Source organism: Andrena cerasifolii, chromosome 1 (assembly GCF_050908995.1).
Source record: "Andrena cerasifolii isolate SP2316 chromosome 1, iyAndCera1_principal, whole genome shotgun sequence".
Classification (NCBI taxonomy): Eukaryota; Metazoa; Arthropoda; class Insecta; order Hymenoptera; family Andrenidae; genus Andrena; species Andrena cerasifolii.
The window spans coordinates 33,514,541-33,531,842 of NC_135118.1; the positions used below are offsets into that span (position 1 = coordinate 33,514,541).

Genomic DNA, 17,302 nt, shown 5'->3' on the forward strand with positions numbered 1-17,302 from the left:
CGTCGAACCGTACAGAGCGATTTCAGTCGATCCGCGAGTGTCGGCCCGTGGGATTAACTAATCTGGAACACCGCCGTGTATCCTTCGGAGATCCTATCCCGGGAGGGACTCCAGCGCATCTTACGAAGACACCTGGGCGAGCGATGGCACAGAAGAAAGTGTCAGCTGAAGGGCCATTCTCGTGATTTCAGAGGTAACTTGGCTTAAGGAGAGGTCGAAGGAGGCAACGAGCGAGATATTAAGAAGAATTATTATTTAGGAAGACTTTTTTAGTTAAACGAAATCGGATTTTGGGGATCAGTGATGGAGTGTTTAAGTTCAGTGGTCATATGATAGAGTAAACGGAATAAGTGAAGTGCATTTAATTTGGGAAGAGTGGAGTAAAGACTAGGAGAGGAAGTTTTAAGCCAGAACATAAGATAAAGTGAATGAAATGAACTGAATTCAGCTTGGGAAGAGTGAAATGAGATATAATAGAAGAGAAGAGGAAGCCTTCAGCAGAAGAATTGAAAAATTGAGGAATTGCACAATTCAATACTTGAATACTTGAATAATTGAATACTTGAATACTTGAATACTTGAATACTTGAATACTTGAATACTTGAATAATTGAATAATTGAATAATTGAATAATTGAATAATTGAATAATTGAATAATTGAATAATTGAATAATTGAATAATTGAATAATTGAATAATTGAATAATTGAATAATTGAATAATTGAATAATGGAAGCACGGAAAAATGGAAGAATTGAACAACTCAGTAATTGAATAATTAAAGAATTGAAGGATAGACAAATTGAAGAATTCAAAGCAGAACACTTCGTGAATTTTTCTACAAATGGAAAACAGGGTAAGATGTGGAGAGAGTTCTAAAGTTCAGTGAACGATATTCATCGTGTTATTCGTTTTTAATTGCGAGGATAAAGATTATTGTTGGTTCTTTATTGAGGAATTCGCGAGTTCAAATAGGAAGTGACTCGCGAAACCGAAAGTATTCCATCCGCGGTGGAAAGTGGTGTTTATGATAAATTCGAACGGTCGCGCACCATTTGTGGAGGAAGCCACTGGAACCAGGCAGATACTATCACAGGTAATGCGAATCGAAATGTTTCTGGGGCCGGATCTGCAATTCGATGGCCATGAGCTTGACTCCTGGGATGCAGCAGGAGTCAATCTTTGGCTTTAGAGGGGGCAAGTTGGAAAGGAACAGATTGTTCCCTATTTTATTTCCTTATCGCTGTATAGCATGGAAGTAGAAGAGTTTTATAGGTTGCATAAGCGTAGCACTTCATCGAACTAAGAGGTAATCAAGATGTAGGCATTTTATTATACATAGGACTTACATACAAACTTCACTTTGACCTAAACCAATTTTAAGGTAGATTAACCCAGATTTTTCTCAAGTTCAGTTCATACCAAATTCAACCTAACCCAGATTTCACCCAAATTGAACTACATGAAACTTCATCCAACGCAATACTAATGCGGATCCAACTTACAAGGGGAGGACACCATGTGGTAGGCACCGATTTTGATGAGCCTTGGCACGATGAATCCATAACCAATGGGCCTTAATAATAGAGATATTTACATGGAAATTATTAAAAATTTCATAGTGGCCGTGGGGTTTTAATGGGTAAAAATCCCACACTACCCTGGCGCCCCGGGGGATTGCCCTCTGAAGGAGTCGAGGTGCCTTTTGAAGATTTCCCCAAGTTAAAAAAAATTATAGAAACAAATTTATATAAAAAAATTTATAAAAAAAATTATAAATTTTTTTTAACGTGGAGACTTTCTGCAAAAGGCACCACAACGCCTCCAGAAAGGAATCTCCCGCGGGCGCCAGGGTAGTGTGGGATTTTTAGCCACTAAACCCCTAATTTTTTAATAATTTCCATGTAAATATCTTTATTATTAAGGCCTATTGGCTGAAACGCTCGGACACCTATTTACTTATTTTCGACATAGATCCATCGTGCCAAGGCTCATCAAAATCGGTGTCTACCACATGGTGTCCTCCCCTTGTTAGTAATCCAGAGAATGCTCAGACCTCTCACCCTAAATACTAGCACAGTTGGCAGAGTAGGATAAGGAAGGAAACTGAACTACTCTTCGTTCAAATCAATATTCATCACCTTCTTACATTTCCCCATACACAAAAGCAAGGAAATTACATTCACTACTTCTAGTTTATGTAAGGTTGTCTGTGCTCATGTTAATAAGCACAGCGAGCAAGACTTCCGTTTCAGTCTAATGCATTTTGTTTTTATTATCACAAGTGTCCGATGCATAATTACGATAGGTGTAAGTTTCAATTAGGTATTGGTTCATGGAATTACTAAATTCTTGCGTTCTTTAATGCTTCCTGCAGCTACAATACAAGACACCAATTTTCATGAGTTACATTATCGATTACGGAGAAAATACGGTTTTAACGTAAAAGCAGGTTTCAGGTAAAGAAAATGTTTCTTACGTGGGGTGGAACAAGAACGTGCACCTATCCACCGCTTCTGGCAGTAAGATAAGTCTCTTTCTTCTGGCTACGTTGGGAAACTGTCGAAAGTAGAGCGGACATTTCGCTGTCTCACCAATTTTAGCCTAACAAGTATCCAGGGCGCTCCATTTGAAGTTCCGCACGCAATTATCTCTTAAAGTATTCGTTATTGAAAAAAATGATTCAAGTAAAACTTACTTTGTTTCGAGGGGGGCCCCTTCTGATAGTCACAAACCTTATCTAGGTGGGGGTGCCTTCGAGATTTCAAGGTGACCTTTATTTTTTACTAGGAACTATACGCTTTTATTCAGATGGACGTATAGCCCGTTCCGTGACGAATTCATCAACCTATAATATGTTGGTGTTCCAAGGTCATTCAAGGTCAATTATTGCCGTTCCAAACTTATTTTCGTTGAACCTCCAGAAATTCTAGTTACTTATTTTTGGTATTCGAAATGACGACCTTGGACGTCAATGCATTGATTTACTACATCACTAAAAGATAGATGCACCCTCTCCATTGTTGCAGAAGTAATTTGTTGGCAGGCATCCCTAATACGATTTTTCATATTATCAGGGGTTCTTCCCAGTAAACTTGATCTTTCATGAAACCCCAGAAGAAAAAGTTTGCAGATGTCAAATCAGGAGATCTTGGTGGGAAGGGTCTCCTGCTTCCTCTCCCTATCAACTTTTACTTGAAACATTTTTTTCAATAACGAATAGTTCAAGAGATTTCATTTTATTTAATTTTGTAATTATTTGCATTTATATTCTCGTTCAATTTGTATTATATCTTGTCATTCGTCTCAGGGTTAGACTTAAGAGCAGCAAATTGCTGAATCTGGCCCATCACTTCTCTTCGTATTTTTTTTGGGAATGTAATAAAGTCGTATTATTATTATTAATAATATATATAATTTTTTCTAAATACCCACAATAACGAAATTTGTGTTATAAAGAGTTAAAGATTCTCAAGTAACGTCTAAATAATCGTCCACCGTACCATAGTTCCACCGTCTTTTCCCGAACAAGGGGATAGCTAATTGTAAGTTCATACTAGCAGTTGCAAGGTGTTACGGAATCGCGCCTTGAATGGCAGCTTGGCGGCAATTGCGTTGCTGTACACGTTTTTCTATGACACTTTCTCGACCACGTGTCCACGCCTGTTAATTGAGTCATGTAACAGACCCTAGCCTCCATTCTCGTAGACATGCTATGACGAGGAAACGGAGGAGCTACAAAGCGGAAGCTGGGTCACGCGGAGCGAAGAAGAAGTGGACGTCCATGGATCCATCCAAACGATCGAGTGGCGTCGTCTACGTCTCGCCGAGCCACTCTTTCGCGTACAATTGGGACAATTCTGCTCTGAAGTACGACCATGAGTGCTTGCAGGAAAAATTTTATAAACGAGGATCATCTGCTGGAGGTAAGTTGTGGGTACACTGGGAAATAGCGAAAATAGAAAAGCTTCTAACGCGCAAGACCAAACAGGAGATCAAGGCACGATCTAGCTGTTCCGCCGCTTTTTCACACCCTTTATATTTAATTATAAATAATCATTTTAAAATATAAATTCTGACAATGAGTGAAATTTTTGTGAATATTTCTTGAATAACAAAAGCCTTTCGTTTCGATATTCATAAAAACTGTAATAAAACAATAAAATATATAAGTAGGAGGTACGAACCTATTTCTTAAATCTAAAAAAAAATCGTAAAAACCTATTTTAAAAAAAATAATACAAAACAACCGAAACACAAGATCACAAAATACATTAAAAAAGTTTTGAAAATATTTTCGATTTTAAAAAGTCTTCTACCTCTCATGGGAGATTTAAAAACAATTTATAAATTCGATACTAAATTCAAACATGTATATTATCTACTTTTTTTATCGCTTTTTCAAAAGGTTTACTTTTTTATTGGCTTTTATTAATTTTAATTTGTAGTAAAGCTTAGCGTAGATGGAGTAGGTTGATTGTTCTAATATGTTACAATCCTCCTTGTGTACCATGTGGTGCTCTTACATAATTATGCACATCTTACATCTATACGTACGCCTACTTTACATTTCATAATTGCGCTGTATAACTTCCTCACACACTTTCGCTCATTTCCACGCGGTCTTAGAAGTATTTACGCTCTTGGAATAATAACGATTACTACAAACATTATACAATTGTAGTAGCTTCTTCGTCAATTACTAAATAATCTTTTATTAGTTAACACTCAACTACTCCAATTTGTAATCGTATACTCTCACTCAGATTTGTTTGGTTCGTTTCACTAGATCGTTGAATTGGAAATGGAATTTGTTGGGTGTTACGCAACCATCAAATTTGCAAAATTCAATTAATAGATATTAAATACATTTTCATAAAATTCAATTACCCTCCAATGATTAGATTAATTTAAATATTTGTAATAAAATTAAATACCAAATAAATACACAACCATAAAATTTACAGAATTCAATTAATAATAAATACATTTTCATAAAATTCAATTACCTTCCAATAATTAAATTAATCAAAATATTTTTAATAAAATTAGTTTGAATAGTTGAGCTTCTTGCTGTAGCTCCCATGAATTCATTTATTTACAAAAAAATGTAGGAACGTCTGACACGACTGCCCGCCACTTTGTCGTCGTAAAATTCATACGAGGCTCTCGGAATGCAAAAATAATGGCGGACACTTCTCGTAAAAATGGAATTACGACGGACACTGATGCCATAAAGCGAATGGCTTTCCAGAAAAATTTTAAACGCGACTGTTCGAACGTTTTCTGTTTTCTCAACATGGCGAAAAGTAATTTAGAATTGCGCAATTAAATATTTTGTGAAGAAATCGTCAAGAAATCATTCGATGGCGACGAAATATTTCATAAAATATTTACTATACACCCTGTCAAATTTATTTCAATTTGTATATCTACAGAAATGCCGGAGACACGAATACAAAAATGCTCTCGGGTAACTGCAGAGAAATTTAAACAAGAATTTATGGTACTCTGAACCATATAACTCCCTCTTTCAAGGATCCACTCACAATTATAAAAATTTCAATTTCGAAATCAATTCTGGTCAAACTATCTTTCAAGTTACTCGTCCGCAAACATGAAAAGAAACTCAAAGGCATCATTATTTATTTTAAATTAAATTCAAGATTCTTTTCAAAACCAGAGCAGAAATTGGGAAAAAAGTAGAATCATTGAAATAGTGTCTACCCCTTTCCTAACACAAAATCTAATTTAACTTCCAATTTATTAGAAGACCATCTTCCGTGATATTACGATTCTCCCGAATGGTCATTCGCTTTACGCTTTTTTTAAAAAAAAAGTGATTCATCCCAGTTCATAAATATTTATATAGTAAAATAGAGACATAAAAGATATAATTTTTTAACATTTTTCCAAAACTTAGTGTGTCATTAAGGGGTTGGTCTAACCCCTTAAGCAACACCTAGGAACGCAATTCTTGCGCCGATTCTCTGCGAAGCAAGTGATCATTAAGCTGGTGTGAAATGCTTTTGCCTTGAATGGAAGACAATCCTCTCGGAATTTCAATCTACTTCGCGTCCAATTTATCTCCGTCCGTCTCCCTCTGTTCCCTTTCTCTTCTTTCTCCATCTACCCCTTCGTCGGGCCACGGTATCTGCGCTGATCGAGGAAACTTGAAGAGTTCTCACGAGATTAATGCTGGCGTAACGATGCGCCGATGCATTCGGCCGAGCAGGCTCCCTGCTTTCGCAATGCTCGAGATCGACGATTGCTTAAAACTTGCTCTAAATATCGAGCCATCGGCGTGAGTCGCTGGCTCTCTGCAGAGCAAGGGACATCATCCAACTGTTTCACCCAACGGTTGAGGTTTACGTAGATTATAGTGCTGGAAAAAATATTTGACACGTATTTTTTTATCAGCAAACGTGGATATCTAAGGGGTGAAATCAGCCCTTAAAATTGGAGCGTGAAAAACACGTTTGCCCCAGTGAAAATTGTGTATTTTTTATAACAAATTTAGCCACGTAATCAGATTCGTAATACGTCAATTTGTTTAAATAATATACTAAAAAGTAATGATTTTTTACTGAATTGTAATTGCATAATTTTGCAGTGACTTGAACTGGAACAGCTTTAGATAGGAATAACTATCACAATTATTCTAGTTAATTGAATCATTGCGTGTAGAAAACGCGTCCACTCTGTTCACCTATCGAGTGTTATTAGCTTCCACTTGATGGATTATATGCGAAGCGGCAGCACACATTAGTTAATATTAATGATCACTCGCGGTTCGCTTCTGCGCTTTGTATTATATAATATTACGTGGAAGGATACAGAGAGGTGGTAAAAGCTGCGTGAGTCCTAAAGTTTACAGCGTTGAGCTTTCGGAACAAAAACTTTTTAAAAAAAAATTATCGAATTAAGATTTGTTGGTGCGGGTAACTTGAAAGTTATGAATTTTTCGATAATTATTTTTACACTGTTTTGTAGATATGAAACAAAGACGCAACCTTTATTTAAACTTCTTTTCGACACCCCTCCTCCTTCTCGAGATATTCTACGAAAACGGAAATTCTGAATTTTTGAAACTGAAATAATTTTTTTTTTAACGTGGAGACATCTGCAAAAGGCACCCCGACGCCTCCAGAAATGAATCTCCCGCGGGCGGACACTTCTTTTCTGACGTTGCCAGATATAAAGTGCGCAGTTCAACTACTGGAATTTGCGGTGTTGCAGTGAAAGAAAAATAGGGAATTGTAAAATAGGTGTACTTTCCAAGCTGGTATTTCTTAATACTTGGCTTTTTAATCAGTACCAAGTGCAGTGCCAGCATTAGTACAGTTTACCCTACCTACCGCCGCGAATTGGAATTCCCAGCATAATGGCGGCGATTAAGTCCCCCTCGCGGTGCGCACCAAAATGCCACCGGCTGCTCACCTTTAATCAACCGCTGGTGGATTCCGCCGTGTACTCTCCATTCCACCGAAGGACGACCTTTCCCCCGAAGAAGGCGAAACTCGGCGGATCCGAGACCACCGACGGGTTCGCCCCAGTTGTGCAGAGCATTTCCCGGAGCAGCAGGGTGGTTCCCTTTTCCTCGGTCTCGCGCGCGCGAAACCAGGCTCCCATGAACTCGCCGCCAATGACCTATACAGCCGGCACCTCGTTCAACGAGAGGGAAAATCGTCTTCGGGAGAAGGGATCCGCCATTCTCTCCTTTCGTAGTACACCTAGACACACTTATGACCCGGATAGCGAATATGGCAGTCGGGTAGCATCCACGGACTCATCCCGTGCGGGCGTCTCTGGCTATCATCCTTCGCGCGTTCCTCGCGGCCGGGCCCTGCGAACGCGCTCGAGTTTCTGCGTTTTCGGCCACGCCATAGTAGCCAGAGATCTTCGTAGTTTAGTTCCCGCGATTGTAACCTAGTGAGACGGATATTGGGAACGTCCAGTCAGTGGGTCACCTTGAGCAACACCTCTGCAACTGTTTGGGACCTTCCGGGTGCAGTGGTGGTTGAAAGAAAGGTTAAACCGTGAAGGGTACGAACAATATCGGAACAATTTTTTCTCTGGGACGGTTAAGTCGTTTCAAAATTGTCTCTACGGACAGGTTAGGCGACCTTCTTCGCATATAGTGCCTACTATTATAGAGTGTGCTATTTAATTTCATTTTTACCATAATGGATTTTGTGTACTAGGGGATTGCACTCGTTGATTTCAATAACGGTAATAATAGTAATAATTAGAAACAAAAAATATTGAAAATAATAATAATGAAACAAAATAAATAATATAAAAAATAAAAACAAACAAAAATAGAAATAGAAATAATAGTAAGATAGAAAGAATTATATCTGGAATAGTATACAGGGCGTAACCGAAATAGGTGGAAAAACTTTGGTATCGTATTCTGCTCTTTCTAAAGATGAAAAATGGGCACAGAAACATGGGTCCTGAAACTTTTCCTTTTCGCAATACCTATAAACACATTTTGAGGAATCCCCTGCTTGTTTTTTTAAACTATCAGGTACACAGTTTATACTTTATAGAATGGAAGCGAAAGAAATTTTCGTTGACCTGAAAGTTGTGCGCTGCTGTAGTGATGGAATTTGTAATAGTGAGTGGTTTGTGAGATAAGCTGCGTCCCAGAATGACAGAGCCACCTTAGAAAATAGAATTTCTAAAATTTTGGGAATTGTTAGAAAAAAATATACAATATTACGTTATTCGTATGTTTCTTTAACATGTGTTTCTGCATAAATAACACAAACCAAAAAACTTTATCCAGCACGAAATTTAAAAAATAATATTATCTCCCAAAATGATAGAGCCAGCTAATAATGGTGATGATAGTTGGGATTAACTTGAGTATTTAGGAATTTTTGACGCATAATGTGTGCTGTTGTTTGAATGGTTCGAATCTGTCGGAGTGCAAAGCGTGCTTTCTAGATTCTGATAATGGTCGATGAAGTTACTTGGTTCGATTAGGTGGACTGATTCGGTTGACAGCTCTGTCGACGATTAAGGTAAATGTCCCCATTAGCGACCATGTTCGTTTCGTCGATTAGTTGCTTTTGCCCTGCCATTCACAGTGGCGAATAAATAAGTGTATAGAGGGAAGTGAAAGGAATAGTTAATAGACTGCGGAAGTTTCTGAAAATATATATTTTTATAGGAAAGTACTAAACAAATGGGACTTCAACGGAAATAAGTCTCGTCATTAGAGGGTTTTAAAAATATATTTTTCATTTTGGATATGCAATAAATATCGTACTTGCATAAACTTCCGCAATCTAATAATTAATTATTGAAGTGCAGGCTAATTTGTCTACGAATTTAATAATTATTTGGCATTTCATAGTAATTTAATAATTCATTAGTAATTTTAACAAATATAGAACTGTTCAGTTATTAATTTATATAAGAGACATAAATTTGTATTTCATACGCAGCTGTATTTAATATGCGAAGTATTTCATCTTATAAGGTGACCTGAAAGAACACTGCACTAATAAGAAGATTAATTAATGGGAACGTAAGGTAGACAATACTAAGACATAAAGGATCGTTCCCAAGTTCTTTCGTTTCCCAAGCCTCAAATTTAAGTCATCGAGCACGTGTTCTCTCGTTTCCAATTCTGATTGCAAATAAGACGAGCGATGTTGACAGCAATTGCTACACTTCAGGCAATATTCCACGCGCATCACATTCCAGAAGAAGTGACGCGCGTGTTCCTTAATTTAATTGGACGTACTCCAGTACTTTGAATCTAACCAGCATTTAAAACGTCACAATATTTGAATAGATCAATCTTCCCTACTGAAAACTCCCTAATTTTGATTAAAATTGCATGAATATAAAATATACAGGAACGCAGCATCAGAGAAACATCTCATAAAGTATTTAATACTAAATAGTCACTTCAGTATCCTGATAAAAATAAAATATAAAACGACTCAGTTTACAAAAAAAGTGCAAGTTGCATAAAACACAAAAATTATAACAGTTAATTATTTGTGCCTTTGCATAAAAAGGAGCTACCGGTTGTTCCACTTTTCGGCACCACCCTCGCTATGAGATCATCCGTCTTGAATTTTGGCGCGCAAAGAACGAGGTCATTTACGTAAATCGCCTGAATTGTGTTTTTCCGGAATTGGCTCACAGTTGAGAGTGGACAGAGGACTTCGATTGGTTAGCGTGGAATTGCATTCGCCGCGCGTGGCTCTTGATGGGTTTCGCAGGGGAAAGTGTTCACCTTGAAAGTAGTTAAACCGCGGATTCATCTCGTCCCCGCGTACGTGTTCGCTTTCCTTTTGAAACCAGCGTCTTCCTCGACTCCTTGTTCACGCTGTGCACGCGTTAATTAACGGTTATTACGGTTTTCTTACGAGGAATTGCGCAACACGCACGTTTCGAGGCGGTTAACGGTCAATTTAACTCTCGACACCTCTAGCTCGACAGTAAGTGGCTCCTGAACCGAGGGTGAATGAAACGAATCGATGTGGGTAATTAGCTTTTGGGGCTTAATGGACTTTGAGTTCGTTAAAATAGGATTAACCGTTGGTTCCAAATATTAGATATCCATTTATTTTATTATTAGTAACGTTATTAATATTTTACTAATATTAGTAATATTTTACTAATATTAGTAATATTTTACTTATTAGTAATATTTTACTTATTAGTAATATTTTACGAATATTAGTAACATTTTACGAGTATTAGTAATATTTTACTTATTAGTAATATTTTACGAATATTAGTAATATTTTACGAATATTAGTTATATTTTACGAATATTAGTAATATTTTACTTATTAGTAATATTTTACTTATTAGTAATATTTTACTTATTAGTAATATTTTACTGATATTAGTAATATTTTACTGATATTAGTAATATTTTACTTATTATTAATATTTTACGAATATTAGTAACATTTTACGAATATTAGTAATATTTTACTTATTAGTAATATTTTACGAATATTAGTAATATTTTACGAATATTAGTAATATTTTACTTATTAGTAATATTTTACTTATTAGTAATATTTTACTGATATTAGTAATATTTTACTGATATTAGTAATATTTTACTTATTATTAATATTTTACTAATATTAGTAATATTTATTCTATGGAAGAAGTCTAATTTATAAAATTGTACTGTCCCACGTGTTTGGTCAAAATTAGCCCAGGATGATTACACATTCGAAGCCCCTCTCATTTAAGACTCCACGCCCGAAGATTGAAACATTGAACGTACGCCGTGCGGAAATCAAACAGTTTAATTTGTTAGCCATACTTACTAAACGCACCTTAGACGTCCCCCGCAAAGAGTAGAATCTCGATTTCGATTTGAACAGAATAGGAAGCCTCACTGACAATCAAGTTCTCTGCCTCCCCTTGTAAACACGTATTCATCATATGCCCAAATTTGGCTATCCTCTAAGGCAATGGTTCGTGATTAATATCTGCTAATTGTAAGCTAAATAATTACCAAGTAATCACGTTGAGAATAGATAAAATCATGGTACGATTAATTAGCCACTGGCTGTAGTAGAAAGTAACGCCATCCACTGAAACATCATTCTTTTGGTCAATTGTGTAGTATGTACTTTTTTTTAAAAAATACTCTCTTTGAAAGTCTCTGAGCACAAAAGGCTGTGTTAACTGTGAAAGGATAACGGTAAAAGAAGCAGAAGCTCCTTTTATCTATGCAGAATAAAGGTTCGATCAGTGACCCTATCCAGAGGCCCAGCATTTAAACCACGAACTGAAGTGAGAACGAGCAGAGGAGTAGAGCTGTTACGAATATTCGAATATTTTAAATATTCAAATATTCAAATGCTTGAAAATTATGGGTATTCAAATATTCAAATGCTCGAAAATTCTGAGAATTCAAATATTCAAATGCTCGAAAATTCTGAGTATTCAAATATTCAAATGCTCGAAAATTCTGAGTATTCAAATATACTCGAATATTATAAGTATTCAAATATTCGAATATTCTATATTCAAATGTTCCAATATTCTTAGTATTCAAATATTCGAATATTCTATATTCAAATGTTCCAATATTCTTAGTATTCAAATATTCGAATATTCTATATTCAAATGTTCCAATATTCTAAGTATTCAAATATTCGAAAATTATAGGTATTTAAATATTCGAATATTCTAGTATGTATTCAAATATTCGAATAGCAGAGAATTCGAATTTGCGATTCGAATAATTTGAATATTCGAATTATTCAAAGAAATTCTTCTTAACGGATCGAAACTCTACAGAGGAGTATCGATCCGAAAGCAACGATAATTGTAAAACCTTGTCACGACGACGCCATTGCAGTCACGAGTCGCGCCCAGCATTCTCTCTCGCTGGCTCTCATGGACCCAATTCGATTAAAAACTATTCTTATGAATCGTATAGCATGAATTGAGGCGGTAGTCACGATTATTCAGCCGTTAAACGTTCTTTGAATTCAGTGTTCGCAAAGATCCACATTTCCTGCTGAAGAAATGGCAACATGATAATATCGCCTGCCATTAATGTCGCTAGCAAGGAGAGTGCAATAGGTCCAGGTCACCGATTTCAGTTAAGCTTTGCATATATGCACGGTACCTATACTGTTTATAATAGTATATTAAACGTATAGAGCACATTACACAAAATTTTGCTAGGGAATAAAGTTCAAAGTTCTGCGTTTCTTACAAAGAGAGGTTTCTAGATGTCCACCTCCGATTTGTTTTGGTTTTTCCATATGTTTTAAAGCACCGAAAAATAACAAATAGTACGCTGTTTTTTATTTTTACCCATTTGCATATTTAAGGGATGAAAACACCCATGAAAGTTCATAAGACTTTCATGTGTCCGCCTCCGACTGCTTTGAATTAATATTAATAATATTAATATTTCCCTATTCATAAAATGTTAAATAAAAAAATTCCGGAACTTTCGTTGCGAAACTTTCGAACATCACAGTGACTTGATCATCCCTGGGACGTTTTCCAGTGATCGATGGCCCCTCGACTACTTACTTAGCCTCCAGTTACCTACACATTTCGATATTATTCAATCCCCGTTGCATAACGATTACCGAATTCCTATAACTCGAGGCGAAACGCTCGCGCGCGCCAACGCGATAACCGGGTCGACGTGAACTTCGTTGAGAAATCGGTCAGCGAAGGTCAGGCACGCTCGTATACACGCATCGAAGTCTCCTTTCTTTCCAGGTATGGCGGGCCTCGCGCCATGGATGTTCACCATGTGCCTCCTGGGCGCTCAGCAGCTCACCAATCAGCCTGGGACCAACGCGCTTTCTCGCGATCTTGAAGAGCCAGCTCAAAGAAGCGCGTCCTCAGTGATCCGTTCGGTACGAAGTTTCCCTTATGCAATTTCACGTGTGTATAGTGGAATAGTCGTTAATGGAAGATTGGTGTCTTCGATCACGGATGGGGATAATGAGTTTACTGTACACTATGTAGATTAAAAAATAATAATGCAATAATGATGTAAGAATTTACCGTCAAATGTTCGATTTTGTTTTTCGAGTTCTGGGAATCGGTAACCTGACGTTTAATCTGGAATTTGTAACGGTGAAGTTGATGTTGAGGGTAACTTTATATAAAGGAGAAAAAAACTGAACAATTCTTATATATAAGTTTTGTTGTATTTTACACTGTTGCAAAATTATATTTAAAAATGAGAAAATCACGATAACATTGTGGCTGAGTTCACCCCTCCAAATTGATATTTCACAGAAAAGAAATTGCTGTGTGTAAACTCCACCTCCAATATCGATGACTAACTGCAAAAATATTGCATGTCCACTTTTTGTGAAATTTTGGAATCGTGTATTTTTTTTATTATAAAGGTCCCTTTGCATTTTTAAAACTATTTTTCTCGAAAACGCTAAAAGCGGACATACCTACGATATTTGTTTAGTAAGCCATCGATATGTTCAACGCTCACACGAAGTTTCATTAAAATCAGAATTTTTGAGCAGGGACGTTTCCTTATCAGTAAATAATTGATGTTTCTAATACTATTACCATAATTGTATTTACCCTCCCCCAGTCCCTGAGGAATTACAAGGCTCTGATATCGAGCCACGACGAGCTCCCGGGACACATAACTTGTCCAGAGCACGTGGTGACCTCAACGACCCATGAGAATTCAGTGGAGAGGCTGCCCACGACCCCAGAGTACAACAACCATCTCTATGGCTCGACACCTGACTCGAGCGAGTACTTTTCTCGGTCGTTCGAGAGGAACAGGTTCCATCCAAGACTAACAGGAAGGAATTTGAATATATTGAAGGGGGACCCTCAATCGGCGAACCAGCTCGAGTCCCATGGGTTCAATTACGACCCTGGCCGAGGACACGTGGAGGACGACTACGTGGGGCCTGCTATGGAGCTAGTGAGTTTCTACTTTCAATGTCAAGGTCTGGGTTAGGTCGAAGACACTGATATTATTGCTAAATAAGTATAAATAATATTGGTAGATTCACTTTCTGAATTAATGATGAAGTCCCCATTGACCTTTCGTGGTCACACGGGGTGTATTGCACCCCAAGAGAAATTTTTGAGTTCAAATGTCGTGCCTTTATGATATTCAAAGGGGATTTATCACGGAAAATAAATAAAAATATCGCTTTCTTTCCAAAACCGTGGAAAATCCCTCTTCTTCAACTACAAATTTGATCATATCAAAATTTACTTTTCTAGGAAGGGACTATTAGAGCATAATTGTATGAGTATTACGAATGTACAATTATCACTGAAAAGTTAAAAGATTCATTTCGAGAAAGTAAGAAATTAATTCAATTTGAAGGCTGAAAAGACTGGTATTCTCTTTTGATAATTAAGAGCTCTACAGAAAGTGATTCCTTTTGCTATTTCCACAGGTTTATGCATGGTCTACCATGGACTTCACGTACGACAGTGTCGAGGCTCGAGATTCGGCCATCTACGATGGAGATTTCATCGCGGAGAACAGTGTACCGCTTGGTCTCGACGTTTGGAGAGATAAAGTTTTCATAACGTTACCAAAATGGAAGAACGGCATCCCCGCTACGCTGGCGACTGTACCTAAGAACTCGAAGACGAAGAGTCCCAAGTTGACGCCTTATCCTGACTGGGGATGGCATCAGCCAGGTTGGTCTGGCAAATATTTAAAGAGAAGATGCAAAAGTGGGTGGAGCCATGGGCCTTAGACTCCATAGCGCGAACTCTGTGGGGATAGCGATGCACTAGTTTGGAGGTTTGAACGGCGATCTAGCGTATCCAGTTATCACCATTGCATGGAAGATGTTCCACTAACTATTTCAAACCTGATTATCACTTTGAGTATCTACGCTACCAAAATTAAGGCGTGGTGAGCCTGCAAATCTTATAGCACCCGCCATTTTTAAACTTCGCCATCGTCATCACCAAGTCACCAAATAACCCACACACTGCAATAAAAAAAACCTAAATACTGACTATTTCCATCTAAATACAAATTTTGGAATTTCGGATGTTATTCGAAATAAAAGTTAACGAATAAAAAAGTATTTATATTCATCAACTAAAGATAACTCAGAAGGCCCCGCCAGGGCCCCATCTTAAAAAAAAATTGGATTTTATCGAAACACTACCTACTTATATTCTTTTTTGTTTCCAATAATTTTCATACCACACGCGCGTAGAGTTATTTGTAATTCTGTTATCTACATATACAGAGTGTCCAAGAACGTTTGCCTTTTTCTTTAAATCCGCCACTGATTGGAACCTCCGAATAACGAATAAAGATGAATTATCTTGCATTCGATTTTTTATTTAAATAACATTTTATCGAGACAGTGTCCAACTGACCAAAACCTCCTTTTCAGGGAACTGCGAGAGCCTGACGTCCGTCTTCAGGGTGCAAGTGGACGAGTGCGAGCGTCTCTGGGTCCTAGACTCGGGCAAAGTGGAGGTATCCAAGGGTGGCAAGCCAGCCTGCCCCCCAGCAATTTTCATCTTCGACCTGAAAACAGACACCCTCATCAAGAAGTACATTATACCGGACGATCAGGTGAAAGAGGACTCCCTGTACACGAACATCGTCGTGGACATCCGAAACGAGGACTGCGGTTCAGCGGTGGCGTACGCCTCCGACGTCTTCAGGTACGGGCTGCTGGTGTACGACTTGTTCAAGGACACCTCCTTCAGGATCCAGCACCACTTCTTCTACCCCGACCCGCTGGCCTCGAAATACGAGCTGCACGGCATCAAGTTCCAGTGGACGGACGGGATCTTCGGGATAGCCCTGAGCCCAATGGACATCCACGATGACAGGACCCTGTTCTTCCACCCCATGTCTAGCTTCCGCGAGTTCGCCGTGTCCACGTCCGTCCTGAGAGACATGGAGACCGCGGAGGCGAACACCGAGCTCTTCATGCCCATCGGCAGGCCCAGGGCCAAGGACTACGGGCACTCTTCAGGGTCCGTGGTGGACAGGAACGGCGTGATGTTCTTCAACATGGTGACCAGGGACTCTGTGTGGTGCTGGGATACCAGGAAAGAATACATCCCTCAGAACCTGGGCGTGATAGGCACCAGCAACCTGTCCCTGGTGTTCCCCAACGACATCAGGGTGGACCACGAGTACGACCAGAACGTCTGGGTCCTGTCCAACAGGCTGGCCATGTACCTCTACTCGCGCATCGACAGCAGCAAGGTCAACTACAGGGTGTTCAAGGCCAACGCCATGGAGGCTGTCAAAGACACCGTCTGCGATCCCAATTACGTCGTTCCTAGCGCTGAGAGCGGATACGACGAGACTTGTTGAGCGATCGGGGTTAGGGGTGGAAAGGGAGCTTGAAGAATGGAAGTCGTTCGGAGCAAATTGACAGTTGTACAGAATTCGGGGGTGGGGATGTTTGGGGGAGGCTTTCGTTACTTCGGGAAGATGGTTGCGAAGCTCGTCGACGAGCGGTAGACGAAGAAACTACCTCGAGTTCATCTTCTTCGGGAGTAACAAGATAGGAAATTATTCAGGATTGGATTATGGGTATTGTGGAATGTGGATTGTAGGCACTTTTGTTCGTTCCCTACTACGTCTTATGGGTCGTTTTTGTCCTGATTGTGTTGAGGGTTCTTTTCATTTTGAGGGAAACGTGAGGAAGTTGTTGCTGATATGTGTGTTTCTCTGTTTCTGGCATTACGTTAAATGTGTTGGTGAACTGAGAGCCGTAGCGGGGTTCGAAGTGTGAAAGGAATATGAGAATTAATTCACTTATTGAGCTACTGGCAAGATCGGCCA

The 17,302-nt window shown here is 38.5% G+C and overlaps 1 protein-coding gene across 2 annotated transcripts; it reads left to right on the plus strand.

The window, feature by feature from the left end:
• The first annotated feature begins 774 nt into the window (after positions 1 to 774).
• On the plus strand, positions 775 to 17,302 carry Y-h (yellow-h). 2 transcript variants are annotated; one of them, XM_076828637.1, is made up of 6 exons: positions 775 to 1,096; positions 3,709 to 3,926; positions 13,246 to 13,385; positions 14,090 to 14,434; positions 14,922 to 15,171; positions 15,888 to 17,302. In XM_076828637.1, the coding sequence occupies exons 2-6, from the start codon at positions 3,716 to 3,718 to the stop codon at positions 16,826 to 16,828; spliced, it is 1,887 nt and encodes a 628-aa protein (XP_076684752.1). In that variant the 5' UTR covers positions 775 to 1,096; positions 3,709 to 3,715; the 3' UTR covers positions 16,829 to 17,302. The 2 variants fall into 2 exon arrangements, with proteins under 2 accessions (XP_076684752.1, XP_076684761.1); XM_076828646.1 differs by lacking the exons at positions 775 to 1,096; positions 3,709 to 3,926 and adding an exon at positions 7,682 to 8,046.

What these genes read in the sequence shown, in the direction of transcription:
- Y-h (XM_076828637.1), top strand. Translation starts at nt 3,716, where the DNA reads ATGACGAGGAAACGGAGGAGCTACAAAGCGGAAGCTGGGTCACGCGGA. An exon ending in ACGAGGATCATCTGCTGGAG is followed by an intron (nt 3,927 to 13,245) that starts GTAAGTTGTGGG and finishes CTTTCTTTCCAG; the next exon opens with GTATGGCGGGCCTCGCGCCA. An exon ending in TGGGGCCTGCTATGGAGCTA is followed by an intron (nt 14,435 to 14,921) that starts GTGAGTTTCTAC and finishes CTATTTCCACAG; the next exon opens with GTTTATGCATGGTCTACCAT.